Below are 16,870 nucleotides of genomic sequence, written 5' to 3'. Positions count from 1 at the left end.
TTTCGTGGGTGTAGGTAAAGGCTACCACAAAGCAAGTGGTGAAGGTGAAGCCGGTTGGCTAGAAACGGCCAATGCTTTGAGAGCGAGACCCCACTAACGTGTCCGTGCACCTTGTGCCCGGATTCATCTCATGCCCCGCGAACACCATCTTAGCGATCTCAAATTTGAAGCTGTACAACACCACACAATAGCTTAATATTAATAAAAACATAGCATTGCAGTAATTAGATACTTGCGATTAACTTGTACTATCTGAATTTTTGTGGGAGGTTGACGTTGCGGCCACGTGATGTGGTCTTTGGTGGTGGAGGCGATGGAGGAGATGCAACTCTATCGCGAGCTCTATCCTCCATCGCTCGTTTTTGACGCTTGTTCTTAGAAGAGGGCGCTCTTGAGGCTTTACGCTTGCGTTGTTGAGCTTGTTGGGTGGCTTTTTTCTGGTGTTGAGCTTCAACTTTGCGCGCGCGTTCAGCTGCTTTCTCAGCTCGCTCAAGCTCCCTTATCTCCTTGAGCCTCTGCCTCTCTACACGCTTCTCCTCGAGCTTAACTTGACGCTGCAGTTGAAACTCCTCACGCTGCTTCTTGGCCTGTGCTTTTTGGAGTTTCTCCTCTATCTTATCTCGCTCCCGTACTACTTCTCTAGCTCGAGCCTCGCGTATCTTGCGAGGAGACCAGAAGACAGAGCCACCGTGATACTCCTGGCGCTGTTGAAGGTCAAGAGCTTTGCCCTTCTTCTTATGCTTCTTTTTATGTTGAAGAGCCTCCTTTAAGCCCTCGTTCTCATGCTGTAAAAGCTTATACTGCACAGAGAGATGGTGAACGCTTGAGCGCAGCTTTCTTGCCTCATACTGATGGCTATCATTGACAGCAGCTCGTACTAACCGATCGAGCTTTCTCCAGTCATGATCAGAGAGCCCTGAAGATGAGCTTCTCTCAGCTTCTGGCGTGCTGGCAAATCTACGAAGGATAACGTTGGGATCTATTGGCCATATACCAGTAGCTTCAAACGCTTTTAATATAGTTGATTGCTTAAACGAGGCCTGCCAAGCTCTCCAGAAGAGTGGGAAGAAGTCTCCTTTCTTAATTGGAATGAGGCCTTGAGCCTTGTAGAGATGGTTAGTGAGCTCGTTGGAGTAGGCTTGAGAGAGTGGCTTGAACAGCACTACATCGAGCGGCTGGAGCGTATGAGTCGAATGGGGAGGAAGGATCATGAGGAGGATCCTATGGCGATCGCAGTACTTGATAAACTCCATCGTGAGGTGAGATCCATGGCCATCAAGGATGAGCAATCGCCATCTCCCTGATCGCTGCTTTGTATAGCGATCAAACACCTGCTCTAGCCAAGCTAGGCCTACGTCATTGTTTGACCAGCCTGTTAGAGATGATGAGACAAAGACCTCATGTTCTCCTGCCTTAATATCCTCCACCCAACTCGATCGTATGGCTCCATTTTTAGCTGCGTAGATAAGGGCTGGAGGCAGCGAGCTCCCATCGGCGCAGCAGCAGGCCAGGAGTGTCAGAAACTCGCGTGATCCATCCTGGAGAGATGCTCGAACCTCTTTCTTATCCCATTGACGCCTGCTAAATATCCTCTTACTCCTGCCTATCATACCAATAAGGAAGCCCTTTTCATCCATATTGTATATATCTCGAGCCTCTAGGTGGTATTCGGTGATCTTCTGGTGCAGCAGCTCGAAGTAGAGTCTATACTTTGACTCAGAATCAGCCAGGTGGCGCGTACGATCCATGGCGGTGGTCCACTTTGAGATAAGATAGATCTCGTGTCGGTTAATGAAGCGAGTAACCCAGCTCTCGCTGAGCTGCTGATGGGCTACTTCTGATGAGAAATTCCTGATCATCTCTCTTGTAGGAGGTAGGCCTTGCTTAGTGAGCTTAGTGATATATCGTACAAGCTCTAACTCTTGTTGTGGGCCGATAGCTTGCTGCTGAGCGTATCCATCGCTCCTAGGCCCTGTCACGCGCCTCCATCTTCGCCCTAGCGTTGAGCGGTTAACCCCCCATTTTTCAGCAACTTCTTTTAATGTGAATTTCTCTCCTGGATCGCGCGATTCTAAATCTGCAATCGCTTCATCAATCGGAGCCATAGTTGTGGAGTTATTGCGCGTCAAAGTTGTAGTATTGAGACACGCGTCGGTGTTCGGCGGGGCATGAGATGAATCCGGGCATGAGGTGCACGGACACGTTAAATATCAGTGCTCCCACCTCACGATTGCGCCTTCCTCCTTCACACTATCTTCACGCGTTGCCACAGCTGCTACAAAACCTCGACGCGTCTGTCTCAAGCCCCGAAAGCCTCCCTATTACCCAAATTAGTTTGCAACAAAAGCGCCGGTATTAAGGTACGACTATATCCGCACCATATAAAGCAGTCTCCCCGCGGCAATTTGTTGCTGTCCCGTCCACTGCACATTCTCACAGCCGACCGACGTTGCGACAGCCTCCGCCAGCCTTTCCGCAACCCCTTAATCACTTAGCTATACACCCCAGAATACTATGAACATGTCGGACGGTGGATCCCCCAATATGCAGCAGAAGCCCGAAGATGGCGGTCAGAGCGAGCACCTTAACATCAAGGTGACCGACAACAACAACGAAGTCTTCTTCAAGATCAAGCGCACCACAGCGCTCGGGAAGCTCATGAATGCCTTCTGCGATCGCCAGGGCAAGAATATCTCAAGCGTACGATTCTTGTTCGATGGTCAGCGCGTGACAGCTACGGACAACCCAGACACGGTACGTAGTAGAGCCGCAGCCCTCGGCTGTCCATGTCAGATTTTTTTTGTGAAAAATTCACTAACACCTCACAGCTCGAGATGCAGGACGGCGACACCCTCGAAGTTCACTCGGAGCAGATTGGTGGCTGCTGACGAACCAAGGACGGCCACGTTGTTCAAGCTCGGTACAAAACTTTGCACACTTGGACGAGCGGCGGCTAGGCAGTCACCTTACATACCCGCAACCTCTCGAACCCCCCTATCAAGAGATGGAAGCTCTCAGTGGTGGAGATGGCGGAAAAGAGATACGGTTTTTTTTGCTTTCTGATACGGATATCACGGGTTCTGGCGTCACGGTATTAGCAAGGCCGCATCGTGCGGCATCTTTGTATCTTCGTCAGTTGCTGGCGGGCGCGCTGTATACGGACATGATTGAATTTACATCATACTCTTCAAACTTTTCCACGCGCTGTGTAGGAGCAATGAGTGACATTATCCAGATCATATGAATTGTTCGTCGCCAGGAATGGTGTGGAAAGACCATTTGGTGGCGAAACTCACGTGTGAGTTGAGGTAAGGTACGCTTTACCACCGTCGCATGGACACGTATGGTTCTAGCGGATGTGAAGATTGGTTTGGCTACATATCACCCGTACATGATAGCGCAGGGTGACCTAGATCAATGCTTCTATAGCGATACAAGGGCCTTACCATGAATTATTTGCATAAAATCATTCTGTTCCCCGTAGACTAATTTATACATTCATGCAAACAATATATACAGTACAACACTCACAAAACCCTACGTCTCATACCCAATGCTAGCTACCACCACAACCAAACCCAGCCTAATCATCCCAAACAGCCTTCTTTCTCGCCTCCCTAGCCTCCGTCTCCCTCTTCTCCCTCTCCTTCTCCTCGGCCCTCCGCTTCCTCTCCTTATCCCTCATAACACGATCATACTCCCTCTCCTCATCTGTCCTCTTCGGTGCTCTGACCCCCAACGCGCCCGCAATAAGCCTCCCTGCAACCGCCGTCGTCTTCTCGGGCCTCTTATCTGGACTACCCGCCCCACGACTCCTTGGCCCCTCGCTGCTGAGGCTATACGGCGCAGTCGTATCCGGGTATTCAAACTGCGTGGGCGAAGCGGGCGTTGGTGGTGGGGGGGTTCGGTGGCAGGTCGCGCGAGTCGGTGGTGGAGATTGGTTGGAGAGCCTCGTGGGGGGGAATCTGCTTTGTTTTTTGATGTCGTGACTTGTTCGGTTTCCGTATCGGAGCCGCTTTGGGCGTCGTCGTCTAGATCCCAGCTGTCTGCTACGGGCTTGGACTTTGGCTTTTGCGCAGTCTTTTGCGGGTGCGAGGTGGAGATTTCGAGGTTGCCGAGCGTGTTTGCAATTTCTGTGGCGGGTCTTGTTAGGAGAGGGTTTGATAGATGCGAGAGGGGTGGGTTTGCTGGCTTCTTACCCTCTTGGCTGGGTGCTTTCTTCATGGACGCCATGGTTTGGCTTGTTGAAGCTGTTGTTATAAATTGCTTTTTTTTGCTTGTAGAGAGAACGAGTGTAGGTAACAGCTTTTGTCGAGATACCGGTACAAGCTTAGATAGTGTGTTTTGCGGGGTAAAGTATAAACTGGTATCCGTCTCAAGACGTCGAATTGCGGGGGAAATTGATTCTCTCAATGCAAGTGCGGGTGGAGGTGCAAGTAGTATGTCAACTCTGTATAGCAAAGAAGGTAAAATGAAAGGGAAAGGGCGAGACAGCAACTGTTTAAACAGCTCAAATCACACGGATCAACTCTTAATGCAATGCATACTCCACAAAGCAAACCGACTACGAAACTCTGGAGCTACAAGAGACGCCGGACCGATGGCTGTCCTCGCCCGATGTGTGCCAGGCTTTCCCCCTGCGTCCGCCCCAGCGATCGTGGCCTTGGTTTGTTGTGGGGAAAAGAGCGCGCGTCACGGCAAGCTACAGGATGCAGCCTTGACCCCAAGTCGACGTCAGATTCCATATGCAGAGCAACCACTCGCCCTGCCCAGTACCGTACAACAAGCAGTAGCAGCACCCCACTTTTCCTCTGCGTTCCAGATCCGTCTAGTTTACTCTGGGCGGACGACTGGTGGGCTGTGGGCTTGCCGCTTTAATTTTAGAAAACATTGCCATGGCTTGCAGATAGCCGACAAGTATAGCAATAGTTGCACACATAATATTAGTGTGTCTAAGGAGAGGAATTGCGTGGACATGCATTTATTGAAGAAAAAGAAGAGCTGATCCCATGTACTCCACTCTTTTTTCTTCGGAATACTAGATTCTCGCTCGGTAGGCCTGTTGCGCAGGGCTTGTGTTAGCTGGGAGCCGGTTGCTGCAGGGCATGGAGAGAGTTTGCGCACACGCACACGCGTGTTCTTGCGTCTATGGTAGGGGTAATTTTGGGGCTGTGGTGGATGATGTTCAGGGGACACTATTCTAGACTGCAACTCTTACATAGACTGTCTTCATGTGCGTATGCATGTGGGTTTAAATCATGATAAGCAATTGATGGTTCCAGTGCACCATAGTAGGTGAAGATGCAACCTCCTTAGTTTGCAAGCAACCGCAACTTCTAGCTGGCCTATTCACCTTCCACATAGGCAGACTCGCAATACCACTGTATTGGACTAGAAATTACCATCATGCTTTGGAGCGATACTGATAATACAAAAATGAGGCGTGCATAATGCATACTGAACCCAACACCGGAATCAGTCTCGACAACCCCTGGGGTATCGCTGAAGCAAAATGCCAACCCGAAAAACATAAACCATACAAATGCCCACAAAACACCGTAACTATGCAATGCATCCATCTATTCCACGTCTTATAGACTGGAATCCATCTTCCTGTCACTATCACTGTCCCGCTTGACACTCTTCTTCTTGCCTTTACCCTTCTTCTTAGTCGTCGTGGGCTCCAGAGGCGGTGATACTGTACCTCGGCTACCCATCTGGCTTTCTCCTTGCTTCAATCCCTTGACCTCCTGGAGCATGTCGCGGAAGCCTTCTTCGAGTGTCGTCATCCGTGCAAGCATAATTCTGCTCATTCGGTTTGACTCCGAATCGTTATCACTGCCCTTCGCCAGCTCATGTGCCTTCATGCGAGCAGCCATTTCGAATTGCGTTGTAAAAGACGCAGGGAGTCCACTGAGGTTACCAAAGTTAGGATTGAGGTTATTATCCCCTAGATCGGATGCCAGGTCCAAGGCAATAGTGTTGAAAGAAGGATCATCTCGACTCTTGGAAAGCAGATTAGAGGACATTCCACGCGGTGGCATGATCGCACGAGGCCGGGAGGCTGCACCAGAAGCCGCAGGAGCTCGCAGCTTCGGGGTGCGAGTACCAGTCCCACTTGAAGCATCAATACGTCCTGGAGTGGCTGCCCCACTACGATTGCCTGTCTTTGGTCGCTTCTCAGGGGAAACAGGACGTGATACATTCACGGTCTCCTTAACGGGGCTGAATAGAATTGTACCCGTCGACGTATTGCGATTGTGGCCGGGCTTCGCTCGTTTCTTACCAGGTGACATTGGCTCTTTCGCTTTGAAGCTTGACCCAGACAGCGAAGGCACGATAGCAGGAGTACGAGGTTGCGGTCGTGGAGGCGGGCCCATTGGTGGCTGAAAGAACTCGTCTTCGGACGATTCATATCCTGTCTTTGGCCTCTTGTTTTCCTTTTGACCCTGGTTGACGCGCGGCGTGATTTGCTGGTCAGTATCCGCTTGATCGTCTTCGTCGTCTCCATCAGCGTCAGTCTGCTGTGGAACTTCCTCCATAGCCTCGGCCGTGTCCATGTCAGGCTCCTCCTCCTCTGCTATACCAGTAAATGGAGTCATGGCATCGTCAGGGTCTGACACGACAGTTCTAGTTGCAGCGAGTGGGTGCTTGCGCCTTGTCTGCCCCACCGTTTTAGTTCGACGCAGATATGGCCGGTTACGACCCTCTAGTCGATCCAGTACTGATCGCGAGTCATCTTGGGGTGGAGTATTCTCATCATCGTCACCCATTTTCTTCATCCAATCTGATACGACATTGCCCGAGTTCCTTCTGGGCGCCGGGTAACGTGGACTCGCTTGGAAACTAGGGTCGCGATAAGGTCGGCGGAAAACCTCTTCAAGTGCTTGATCTTTCTGAAACGTGGTAACTGAGGGCTCGCGTAGGCGAGGGCTAAACAACTCAGTGGCACCCCGTATACTGAACGCTGGCACAGGTGCTTTCGTATCTGCCCGACCTCGCTGCTCAACAAGATCAGTTGGTCCATACGAGAGATGTGATAGAAGAACACGCTCGTAGATGAAAATGAGAAACAGAATAGGAAGATGCGTTAGCTTGATGACAAGCCTATTCATGCGCAAGAACTTCTTGAACGGCATCGTGTACTTGAGTGGAATCAAAAGCCACCCGATGATGTTGGTTGGTGCAATGTAAGAGAAGAGAGCATCTGACTTGACCATAGAGATGGTGTTCACAGCGAACAGGAATTGATGCTCTTCGTCGGCGTTTTTGACAACCGCCATGAATGAGTTTGTCAGGACAGTGATCAAAATTGTGACAATAAGGAAGTGACAGATGAAGAGAAACAAGGCAAGCAAGGTCTTGCCGAGGAAGTTCATTTCGCCCCAGAGGTCCCAGGCAGCGGGAGTAAATCCCATGACAAGTTGGAAAATGGCGTAGGCGGCATCCGAAGCGCCGAGCTCTCGCTTGAAAGCCAAACTGAAGGCGACGAAGAAGCCACTGCAGCTTATGACGATGAGTACGAGAATTGCAACCAGGTCCATAGCCATCATCTTAAAGGCGATGAGCAGTTGCGAAAAGTACCGGTAGTGATCCAAGGCGGAAAACAGACGAGGAAAGAGGAGGACGGCCGTAGAACCGAGAACGTCGTATGCCATAGCGGCCACTGTGTGGCGGCTGACGTCAGGCATGAGGATTCCGTAGAGGCGTAAAATGTAGTAAGCCATGAACATGAGAAGGATGCCCAGGTCAAAGGCATTCCAGACACTCATAATGTACAGCCCGAATCCCTGTTCAGAGAAACCAACGACTTCGTCAAGCATGTATCCCGCGCTCCAAAACCAGAAGAGCACCTCCAGAGCTGTGATGTCGTCGGATTTCTCCACAAGCACAGCTAGGAACAAGGCCAGCATAATGGCAAACGACATTGTCGAAAACATGTTGCGATAACGGGGAACACGTAATCGTGAGAGCTTGAAGAGCGAGGCCTCGTGTGGATCGTAGAGGGTGACGGTGCGCCTGAGAAGCGATTGGGGCGGGGGCAGAGGAGGGGCAGGCTTCGTGGGCGACATGCGACGCGAAGGGCCTCTCCTTGGGGTTGTATTGCCAGGAGCATTGTGCCCGGGTTCCTGGGAGGAGTCGGGCTTGCGATGGAGGTTATCGGCTGCAGAGTGGAAGACAATGGTGCCCGCCCAGATGGCCTCCAGCTGGCGTACGACCAGAGGATGGGCGAGGAACTTCTTGGCCTGGGCGCGAATGGCAATTTCCAGCGCAGAGATGCGCGCGGAACGAGGGGCCTGTCGCGACCAGTTTGCGCCGCCTGGAGTAGCGTTTCCGCGTCCTGACACGACCAAACCCTGCAGCGGATCGAAGTCGTACGACAGAGCATCGATAAGTTCGCGGGTAGAGTACTCCTTTAGCAGTCTCATAGCGAGCAGTTCGCATATGAGGGCCCGTGTCTTACTGACGCCCACATTTCCCGGGTTCTCCTCGCCCTCCTTCTTGAATTGTAGGCAGTTTGCGAGTAGGCAGTATAAGAGCCCGCGCGAGAACTGGTCGGAGCGCAGTTGCTGCTGGATGGGCTTGACGAGGAATTGCGAGACTTGCGGCGATCGCAACTGGTCCCATGATAAGGTGGTTTCGCATCTTTGGACGAGGATTATGCGGATCGCGTGGGTGGTGTTGTAGATGGGTATGCGATCTGTGGGATTATTCATTAGTGCCAGGGGATTAAATATAGTGGTATATGGTTTGCGCCTACCCAAGACCTGGGGAGAGAAAACGGGCAACAGGGGACCATCTCGCTGGCGGTCCTCGTCTTCGTACTCTTCCTCATCTTCGCCATCGTACTGGCCTGCTGCGCCCGGCTCGTTGTCGTCGGCGTCCGAGTCTTCCCCATTGTGGCGACGGCGATATCTGTCGATTGCGGCGAGAAGTGGCGTCGTCTCGGATGGCCTGCGTGACTTTGAGGAGAAGAATGAGGCGAACATTGAAACTACCTCGAGCCTCTAAAGGAATCAGACTTCCTCGTCAGCGTCGGCGAAGGTAGGGGAGTAGGCTGGGCAAGTCGAGTGGAGTAGACAAGGTTTCATGACGGGTGGGAAATGAGGCACCACGACAAAGTAGTAGTGAACCTTGGAACGGGCTCTTGCCCATTTCCGTGACACACGCAGTTCACCGCCTAGCACTCTAGACCGTCATGCGGCACCTCGCCGTCGAGGGATCATGAGGAAGGGTAAGACTCGATCCTTATCGCGCGTCGTCCTCGTTCAGGCGACTATCCAGCCAATAGAAGACGGGACGGAGGCCATGCCAGCCAGGGCTTGCGATGATGGCCGGAGCTAAACGCAAGTCACGAAAGCCATGTGAGACAGCCGTGAGGATTTGACGCGCCATTTTGATGTTCGTCATCGACGCGAAGGCCCGCAAGTGGGCTGGTTTATCGCTCATGCGGAGCGCTTTCTGGGGTGCAGCGTGCATGTACAGTACTGGTACAGTAATAATACCTCATGTCCTTGACATGCGGGTGCACAAACCATTTGCCTCAACGCCAACGCCACCCATGACCGCCTCAGACACAGTCCAGCATCTCGCACCACCTTCAGCGCATGTTGTTCGACACCAGACGGCTGTCAGCTTGAGCCTCTTAGACCATCGCGATCCATACCCGCAACCTTGCTCGCTTGTGCGCCCAGGCGCAGGGACGAAGCTTGTCCTGCATGTCGCATCAAGGCAATAGTTCATTTTATTTGTCATGCAGCCGCTGTCAGATATCAAAAACCACGGCCTGGCCTGCGATATCACCTCAGCTCACCCACGCAGCATCTCACAAAATGCTCAATACGGATGCTGTAAACGGTGATGTCGCCATGCATCAGGCCGTTGAATCCTGCGCTGATCATTGCTCCACCTCGTCAAGGCCGTTCCCGCTGCACACCATCAGCTCTGGTGCTGCCGTCTTCACACCGCCGTGCCATCCCTTGCAGCTGGTGACATCGAGTATCGAGGCAAAACCGCTCCAGGTACGTGAGGAGCCGATGCAGCGGCTGTAGACCCGCACACACTGTACAACATTTGAACTCTCCGCGGGGTATTTATCACGTGTCAATGCATCCAGACAAGACTATACCACCATTTCACTATTTCACCACTTCATCTATGTAAGCAGCCGCAAAACGACTTCGTATAAAACACACGACACATAATAAAATTCTGAGCTGAATGCAAGCTTATGCCTCTCGGCGATGCACCCGTGAGAGCAACCAACAGTGAAGTACGTAGTCAGGCCCGACTTCGTCATTCGCTAGAGTGGGGCAGACCAATCAGCTCAACCCCGCCATGCAGCCGCAGCTAACTACGTTTTTTTGCTGCAATGTGAGGGTCCGAAACTTTTTTTTTCCCCTCAGGCTTCAACTCTTCTATTTTCCTACAATAGCCTGGCAGCCTCGCACCTGAAGGGTTCCATAGCCCTAGAGCTGTCACTTATACCCTCAATTATGGCTTCACTGCCCGACCCAAGCCAGAACTTGGCTCTTGAGCTTCAAGATGGCTATGTATGCTTCGGAAACAGCTTCGGTGCTGAAAAGAGCATTTCTGGAGAACTCGTCTTCCAGACTGGTATGGTCGGCTACCCCGAATCAATCACAGATCCTTCCTACCGAGGCCAGATCTTGGTCATTACATTTCCTCTAGTCGGCAACTATGGTGTGCCCTCGAGAGAGGAGATGGACAGCCTGCTGGAGGGCATTCCAGCCAACTTTGAGTCCAGGGAAATCCACATTGCTGGGTTGGTGGTTGCCACATACGCTGGAGAAAAGTACTCACATCACTTGGCCACCTCTTCGCTGGGCGCATGGCTCAAGGAGCAGGGCGTGCCCGCCATCACAGGCGTCGACACGCGAGCGCTGACGAAGCGCATCCGAGAGGAGGGAAGTATGCTGGGACGTCTTCTACAAAGGACCGGCCCAACACCCTCATCAACCGCCCTCACCAATGGCGCGGTCAACACCCAGACCCTCGCCGACGGTGAGGTGGACTGGAGGTCTAGTTTCGAGCAGATTGAGTGGTTGGACCCCAACACCAAGAACTTGGTTGCAGAAGGTATGTGAGATGCGCTTTCTTCAAAAGACCTATCCTGACAATCTCAGTTTCCATCAAAGAGCCCAAGCTCTGGTCCCCCGACCCTGCCACTGCCCTCAAGCATCCCTCCGGCCGCCCCGTACGTGTCGTCACCGTTGACGTCGGCCTCAAATACAACCAGCTGAGATGCCTGGTAAAGCGAGGAGTCGAGGTACTGCAGGTACCATGGGACTACGACTTCCCTCAGCTTGCTGGCAAGGACTATGACGGTCTCTTCATCTCCAACGGCCCTGGTGATCCAGCCATGATGGAGTCCACAGTGAAACACATCAAGGCGGCCATGGACGAAGCACGGACACCAATTTTCGGTATCTGTCTTGGTCACCAGTTGCTGGCCCGCGCAGCGGGTGCTAGCACTATCAAGATGAAGTTTGGTAACCGCGGTGCCAACATTCCCTGCACCAACTTGCTCACCGGCAAGTGCCACATTACATCGCAAAACCACGGTTATGCGGTCGACTCCAAGACGTTGCCCAATGGCTGGGAGGAGCTCTTCGTGAACGCCAACGACAAGAGTAACGAAGGCATTCGACATGTGCGCAGGCCCTACTTCAGTGTGCAGTTTCATCCAGAGCACACTCCCGGTCCACGCGATACCGAGTACCTGTTTGATGTCTTCATCAGCACTATCCAAAAGGCCTTGGCCGCATCTGAAGTCATGTCTCAGGCAGTCGAGTTCCCTGGTGGCACTTTCGAGGAAAACAGGAAGCTTACCCCAAGAGTGGACGTCAAGAAGGTGCTTGTGCTAGGAAGTGGAGGCTTGAGCATCGGTCAGGCTGGAGAGTTTGACTACTCTGGCAGTCAGGCCATCAAGGCCTTGAAGGAAGAGGGTATCTACACCATCTTGATCAACCCCAACATCGCTACAATTCAAACTTCCAAGGGCCTTGCCGACAAGGTCTACTTCCTACCAGTCAACGCAGACTTTGTGCGCAAAGTCATACAGAAAGAGCGACCTGACGGTATCTACGTCACCTTTGGTGGCCAGACTGCACTCCAAGTCGGTATCCAGCTGAAGGATGAGTTCGAAGGTCTGGGTGTCAAGGTGCTCGGAACCCCCATCGAAACCATCATCACTACTGAAGACCGAGAGCTCTTTGCACGAAGCATGGAGTCCATTGGAGAGAAGTGCGCCAAGTCAGCCTCGGCCAATAGTGTGGAGGAGGCCATGCGTGTCGTAAAAGACATTGGTTTCCCCGTCATCGTCCGGGCTGCCTACGCCCTGGGAGGTCTCGGCAGTGGATTTGCAAACAACGAAGCAGAGCTGCTTGACCTTTGCAACAAGGCTTTCGCTGCCAGTCCCCAGGTGCTGATCGAGCGAAGTATGAAGGGCTGGAAGGAAATCGAGTACGAAGTCGTCCGTGACTCCCGAGACAACTGTATTACGGTTTGTAACATGGAGAACTTTGATCCTCTCGGTATTCACACTGGAGACTCTATTGTGGTGGCACCCTCGCAAACCCTTTCGGACGCTGACTACAACATGCTCCGAACAACAGCCGTGAACGTCATCCGCCACCTTGGTGTTGTTGGTGAATGCAACATCCAGTACGCCCTGAACCCTTTCTCCAAGGAGTACTGCATTATCGAAGTGAACGCCCGTCTTTCGCGTTCTTCCGCTCTTGCCTCCAAGGCGACTGGCTATCCTCTTGCTTTCGTCGCAGCAAAGCTTGGTCTCAATATTCCTCTCAATGACATCTCCAACTCCGTCACGCGCGTTACGTGCGCCTGCTTTGAGCCGTCGCTCGATTACGTCGTGGTCAAGATCCCCCGCTGGGATTTGAAGAAGTTCACCCGTGTGTCGACACTTCTCGGTTCATCCATGAAGAGTGTTGGTGAGGTCATGAGTATCGGTCGAACTTTCGAAGAAGCCATACAAAAGGCCATTCGCTCAGTTGACCCTAGCAATCTTGGTTTCAACGAGACTCCGGCTCTCATGGAAATCGACCAGGAACTGCAAACACCTTCTGATCAGCGACTGTTTGCCATTGCCAACGCAATGAAGGCTGGTTACAGTGTCGACAAGATCTGGGAAATGACCCAAATCGACAAGTGGTTCCTTAGCCGTCTCAAGTCCCTCAGTGACTTTGAGAAGTCAATGTCGAGCTACACCACCACCAGCATCACCATGCCGTTGCTGAAGCAGGCAAAGCAACTGGGATTCTCCGATCGTCAACTCGCCAAGTTCTGGGCCTCCAACGAGCTTGCCGTACGTCGCGTACGTGTCGATGCTGGGATTTTCCCCGTAGTCAAGCAGATTGACACTGTTGCAGCCGAGTTCCCCGCGGTCACAAACTATCTGTATCTCACATACAACGGTACCGAGAACGACATCACTTTCAATGACAAGGGTATCATGGTGCTCGGTTCTGGTGTATACCGAATCGGATCGTCTGTTGAGTTCGACTGGTGCTCTGTCCGTGCTATCCGCACTCTCAGGGAGCAAGGATTTAAGACCGTTATGTTGAACTACAACCCAGAGACAGTTTCTACCGACTATGATGAAGCGGACCGTTTATACTTTGAGTGCATCAACCTCGAGACTGTTTTGGACATCTATACCATGGAGAACTCCAGCGGTGTTGTACTGTCCATGGGCGGGCAGACTCCAAACAACATTGCGCTACCACTGCACCGCATGAACGTCAAAGTGCTCGGTACCTCGCCCGAGATGATCGACACCGCTGAGAACCGTTACAAGTTCTCTCGTATGCTTGACCGCATCGCTGTCGATCAGCCCGCCTGGAAAGAACTCACGAGTATCGAGGAGGCTACTGAGTTTTGTGAGAGGGTGTCCTACCCCGTCTTGGTTCGTCCCTCTTACGTGCTCTCTGGTGCCGCCATGAACACGGTTTACTCAAAGCACGACTTGGCCAATTACTTGAACCAAGCGGCAGACGTGTCTAAGGAACACCCAGTCGTCATTACCAAGTACATCGAGAATGCGAAGGAAATCGAGATGGATGCTGTAGCCAACAAGGGTACTATGATTGGTCACTTCATCTCCGAGCACGTCGAGAACGCCGGTGTGCATTCCGGTGATGCTACGCTCATTTTGCCGCCCCAGGATCTTGACCCCGAGGTATGTGATCCAATTTCGCAACACTGCACGAACTATGCTAACATGCTCAGACTGTACGCCAAATCGAAGATGCAACAAGGAAGATTGGTCAAGCTTTGTTGATCACTGGACCCTACAACATCCAGTTCATCGCCAAAGACAACGAGATCAAGGTTATTGAGTGCAACGTTCGTGCCTCGCGATCCTTCCCCTTCGTGTCAAAGGTTATGGGTGTTGACCTGATTGAGATGGCTACCAAGGCCATGGCTGGCCTACCCGTGTCCGAATATCCGCCAACCAACATACCCGCGGATTATGTCGGTGTCAAGGTTCCACAGTTCTCCTTCTCTCGTCTCTCTGGAGCTGATCCCGTCCTTGGTGTGGAGATGGCGTCGACTGGTGAAGTCGCCTGCTTCGGTCGCACCAAGTACGAGGCTTACATTAAGGGTCTCATCGCTACTGGCTTCAGGCTGCCAAAAAAGAACATCTTGCTCTCTATCGGTTCTTTCAAGGACAAGCTGGAGATGCTACCTTCTATCGAACGCCTGCACAAGATGGGCTACAACCTGTTCGCTACTGCTGGAACCGCCGATTATATCCAAGAACACGGTATCCCAGTCAAGTTCCTGGAAGTCTTGTCTAGTGGCGAACACGACGAGCAGAAGCAAGAGTACTCGCTCACACAGCACTTGTCGAACAACCTCATCGATCTGTACATCAACTTGCCGTCAAGCAACCGCTTCCGTCGACCAGCCAACTACATGAGCCGAGGATACCAAACCCGTCGTATGGCGGTCGACTACCAGACTCCTTTGGTGACCAACGTGAAGAATGCCAAGCTGCTGATTGAGGCCATCGCTCGCCACTACGACATGGAGATCAGTAAGGTGGACTTCCAGGAGTTCGCTGCAGCTCCCGGAGCACATGACGAGTCGTCTGGACATATGTCCAGGCTGAACGCCTCATTGTCTCTGTCACAGCTCCTCGCAAAGTCTCCATTCAAGAGGGAACACATCACTTCGGTCAAGCAGTTCACCCGAGCCGACCTGCATCTGCTCTTTACTATTGCTCAGGAGATGCGTCTTGGTACTCAACGACAGGGTTGCCTTGATATTCTCAAGGGCCGCGTCCTTTGCACCATGTTCTGTGAGCCATCTACCAGGACATCGGCTTCTTTCGACGCTGCTATGAAGCGTCTTGGTGGTGAAGTAATCGTCGTCAATGAGTCAGTGTCTTCCACGCAAAAGGGAGAGTCTGTTGCAGACACTATCCGCACCCTGGGCTGCTACGGCGACGCTATCGTTCTGCGTCACCCGTCCGAGGAGTCTATCGACATAGCTACCAAGTTCTCTGATGTGCCTGTCATCAACGCAGGTAACGGCAGCCGCGAGCATCCGACACAGGCCCTTCTCGACATCTTCACCATTCGAGAGGAACTTGGAACTGTCAACGGCCTCAACATCACCTTTGTCGGTGATCTCAAGTACGGCCGCACAGTGCACTCCCTCTGCGAACTCCTCTCCCACTACGACGTCACTATCAACCTCGTCTCGCCTGCGTCTCTTCCGATGCCTTCCGGCGTCACGGACGCGCTCAAGGCTCGTGGACAACTCAATAAGGTATCGACTGAGTTGACAGAAGACATTGTCGCCTCTTCGGATGTCATGTACTGCACTCGCGTGCAGAAGGAGCGCTTCCCCGATGTGGCGACGTATGAGGCAGTCAAGGATTCCTTCGTCATTGATAACAAGCTGTTGAAGGGGGCCAAGGCAAACATGATTGTCATGCACCCGCTGCCTAGGAACAACGAGATTAACGAGGAGGTGGACTTTGACCCCAGGGCGGCGTACTTCAGACAGGTAAGTCTAGAATGCTCGGTGAGGAGAAAACCATCAGCTAACGTCTTCAACCACAGATGCGGTACGGACTGTACACGCGTATGGCGCTGCTTGCAATGGTTATGGCTCCTTAGTTGGACCATGGTTTGTTGCCCATACACGATTTCATGGCAGGCGTTGAAACGGTTTTTTCTTCTCACGAAAACGACTACAAGGCAACAAAAGTTTCTGTTCACTACTTTCCTTTTTGTTATGGTTCGGGCTTATACCACGACTATTCACTTTAGACGACTAGATAGATTTAGTCCAAAAGCATTTTCCAGGAGTTTTTGGCTATGTACACTTGATGTAAAAATCCTATTCGGGTAAGGGGGGAGCTATTTCACTTTTTTTTCAGTCTGATTTACTGGTGTTTGTTGGGTTGGATGGGCTGGGGATCGGGGTATCGGGTAGTCATCGTTTGCTTTTTCTTACATACTTTTTACTTTTTTTTCTCACTGTCGGTCTTTCCCTAGGGATCGATCGATTTCGGCGTTATGCGGTACGGTTGGGTGGGTCCTCACATCACGTCTAGTGAGAATGGGCTCTAGGGCTGGGGAAGGATCTGCATGGAAACGGCGTTTTAAAAAGAGGAAGGGAATCAGAGATCAAACTGGGAATATCTCGTAGCTTATTTCGTACTGTGGCTATGGAAAATGGAAAAGACGGACGCCAAACGCCCGCTGCTGTTGTATAAATGAACAATCTTTGCGCACCTCTCACCGTACAGCATTCTGCCTCCATGATGTCCGCGAGACCGAGTATCCGTCTCGCGGACATGTTGGGTTGTGGA

General features: G+C 52.1%; 4 protein-coding genes across 4 annotated transcripts; 2 read left to right on the top strand and 2 right to left on the bottom strand.

Moving 5' to 3' along the window:
- Positions 1–248: 248 nt before the first annotated feature.
- Positions 249–2,105, bottom strand: PtrM4_033810 (TolA, Membrane protein involved in colicin uptake; the record flags this gene model as incomplete). The annotated part of the gene is made up of 1 exon (XM_066104058.1): positions 249–2,105. The coding sequence occupies one exon, from the start codon at positions 2,103–2,105 to the stop codon at positions 249–251; it is 1,857 nt and encodes a 618-aa protein (XP_065966260.1).
- A 415-nt stretch (positions 2,106–2,520) lies between these two features.
- Positions 2,521–2,888, top strand: PtrM4_033800 (SMT3, Ubiquitin protein (sentrin); the record flags this gene model as incomplete). The annotated part of the gene is made up of 2 exons (XM_001939204.2): positions 2,521–2,754; positions 2,829–2,888. The coding sequence occupies 2 exons, from the start codon at positions 2,521–2,523 to the stop codon at positions 2,886–2,888; spliced, it is 294 nt and encodes a 97-aa protein (XP_001939239.1).
- A 2,703-nt stretch (positions 2,889–5,591) lies between these two features.
- Positions 5,592–8,717, bottom strand: PtrM4_033790 (Ion-trans multi-domain protein; the record flags this gene model as incomplete). Its single annotated transcript, XM_001939202.2, has 1 exon — positions 5,592–8,717. The coding sequence occupies one exon, from the start codon at positions 8,715–8,717 to the stop codon at positions 5,592–5,594; it is 3,126 nt and encodes a 1,041-aa protein (XP_001939237.2).
- A 1,779-nt stretch (positions 8,718–10,496) lies between these two features.
- PtrM4_033780 (CarB, Carbamoylphosphate synthase large subunit protein) lies at positions 10,497–16,172 on the top strand (the record flags this gene model as incomplete). The annotated part of the gene is made up of 4 exons (XM_001939200.2): positions 10,497–11,100; positions 11,148–14,221; positions 14,272–16,059; positions 16,116–16,172. The coding sequence occupies 4 exons, from the start codon at positions 10,497–10,499 to the stop codon at positions 16,170–16,172; spliced, it is 5,523 nt and encodes a 1,840-aa protein (XP_001939235.1).
- Positions 16,173–16,870: the final 698 nt, after the last annotated feature.

The sequence above is a fragment of the Pyrenophora tritici-repentis genome, chromosome 1 (assembly GCF_003171515.1).
Source record: "Pyrenophora tritici-repentis strain M4 chromosome 1, whole genome shotgun sequence".
Classification (NCBI taxonomy): domain Eukaryota; kingdom Fungi; phylum Ascomycota; class Dothideomycetes; order Pleosporales; family Pleosporaceae; genus Pyrenophora; species Pyrenophora tritici-repentis.
This window is presented reverse-complemented; position numbering and strand designations above follow the sequence as displayed.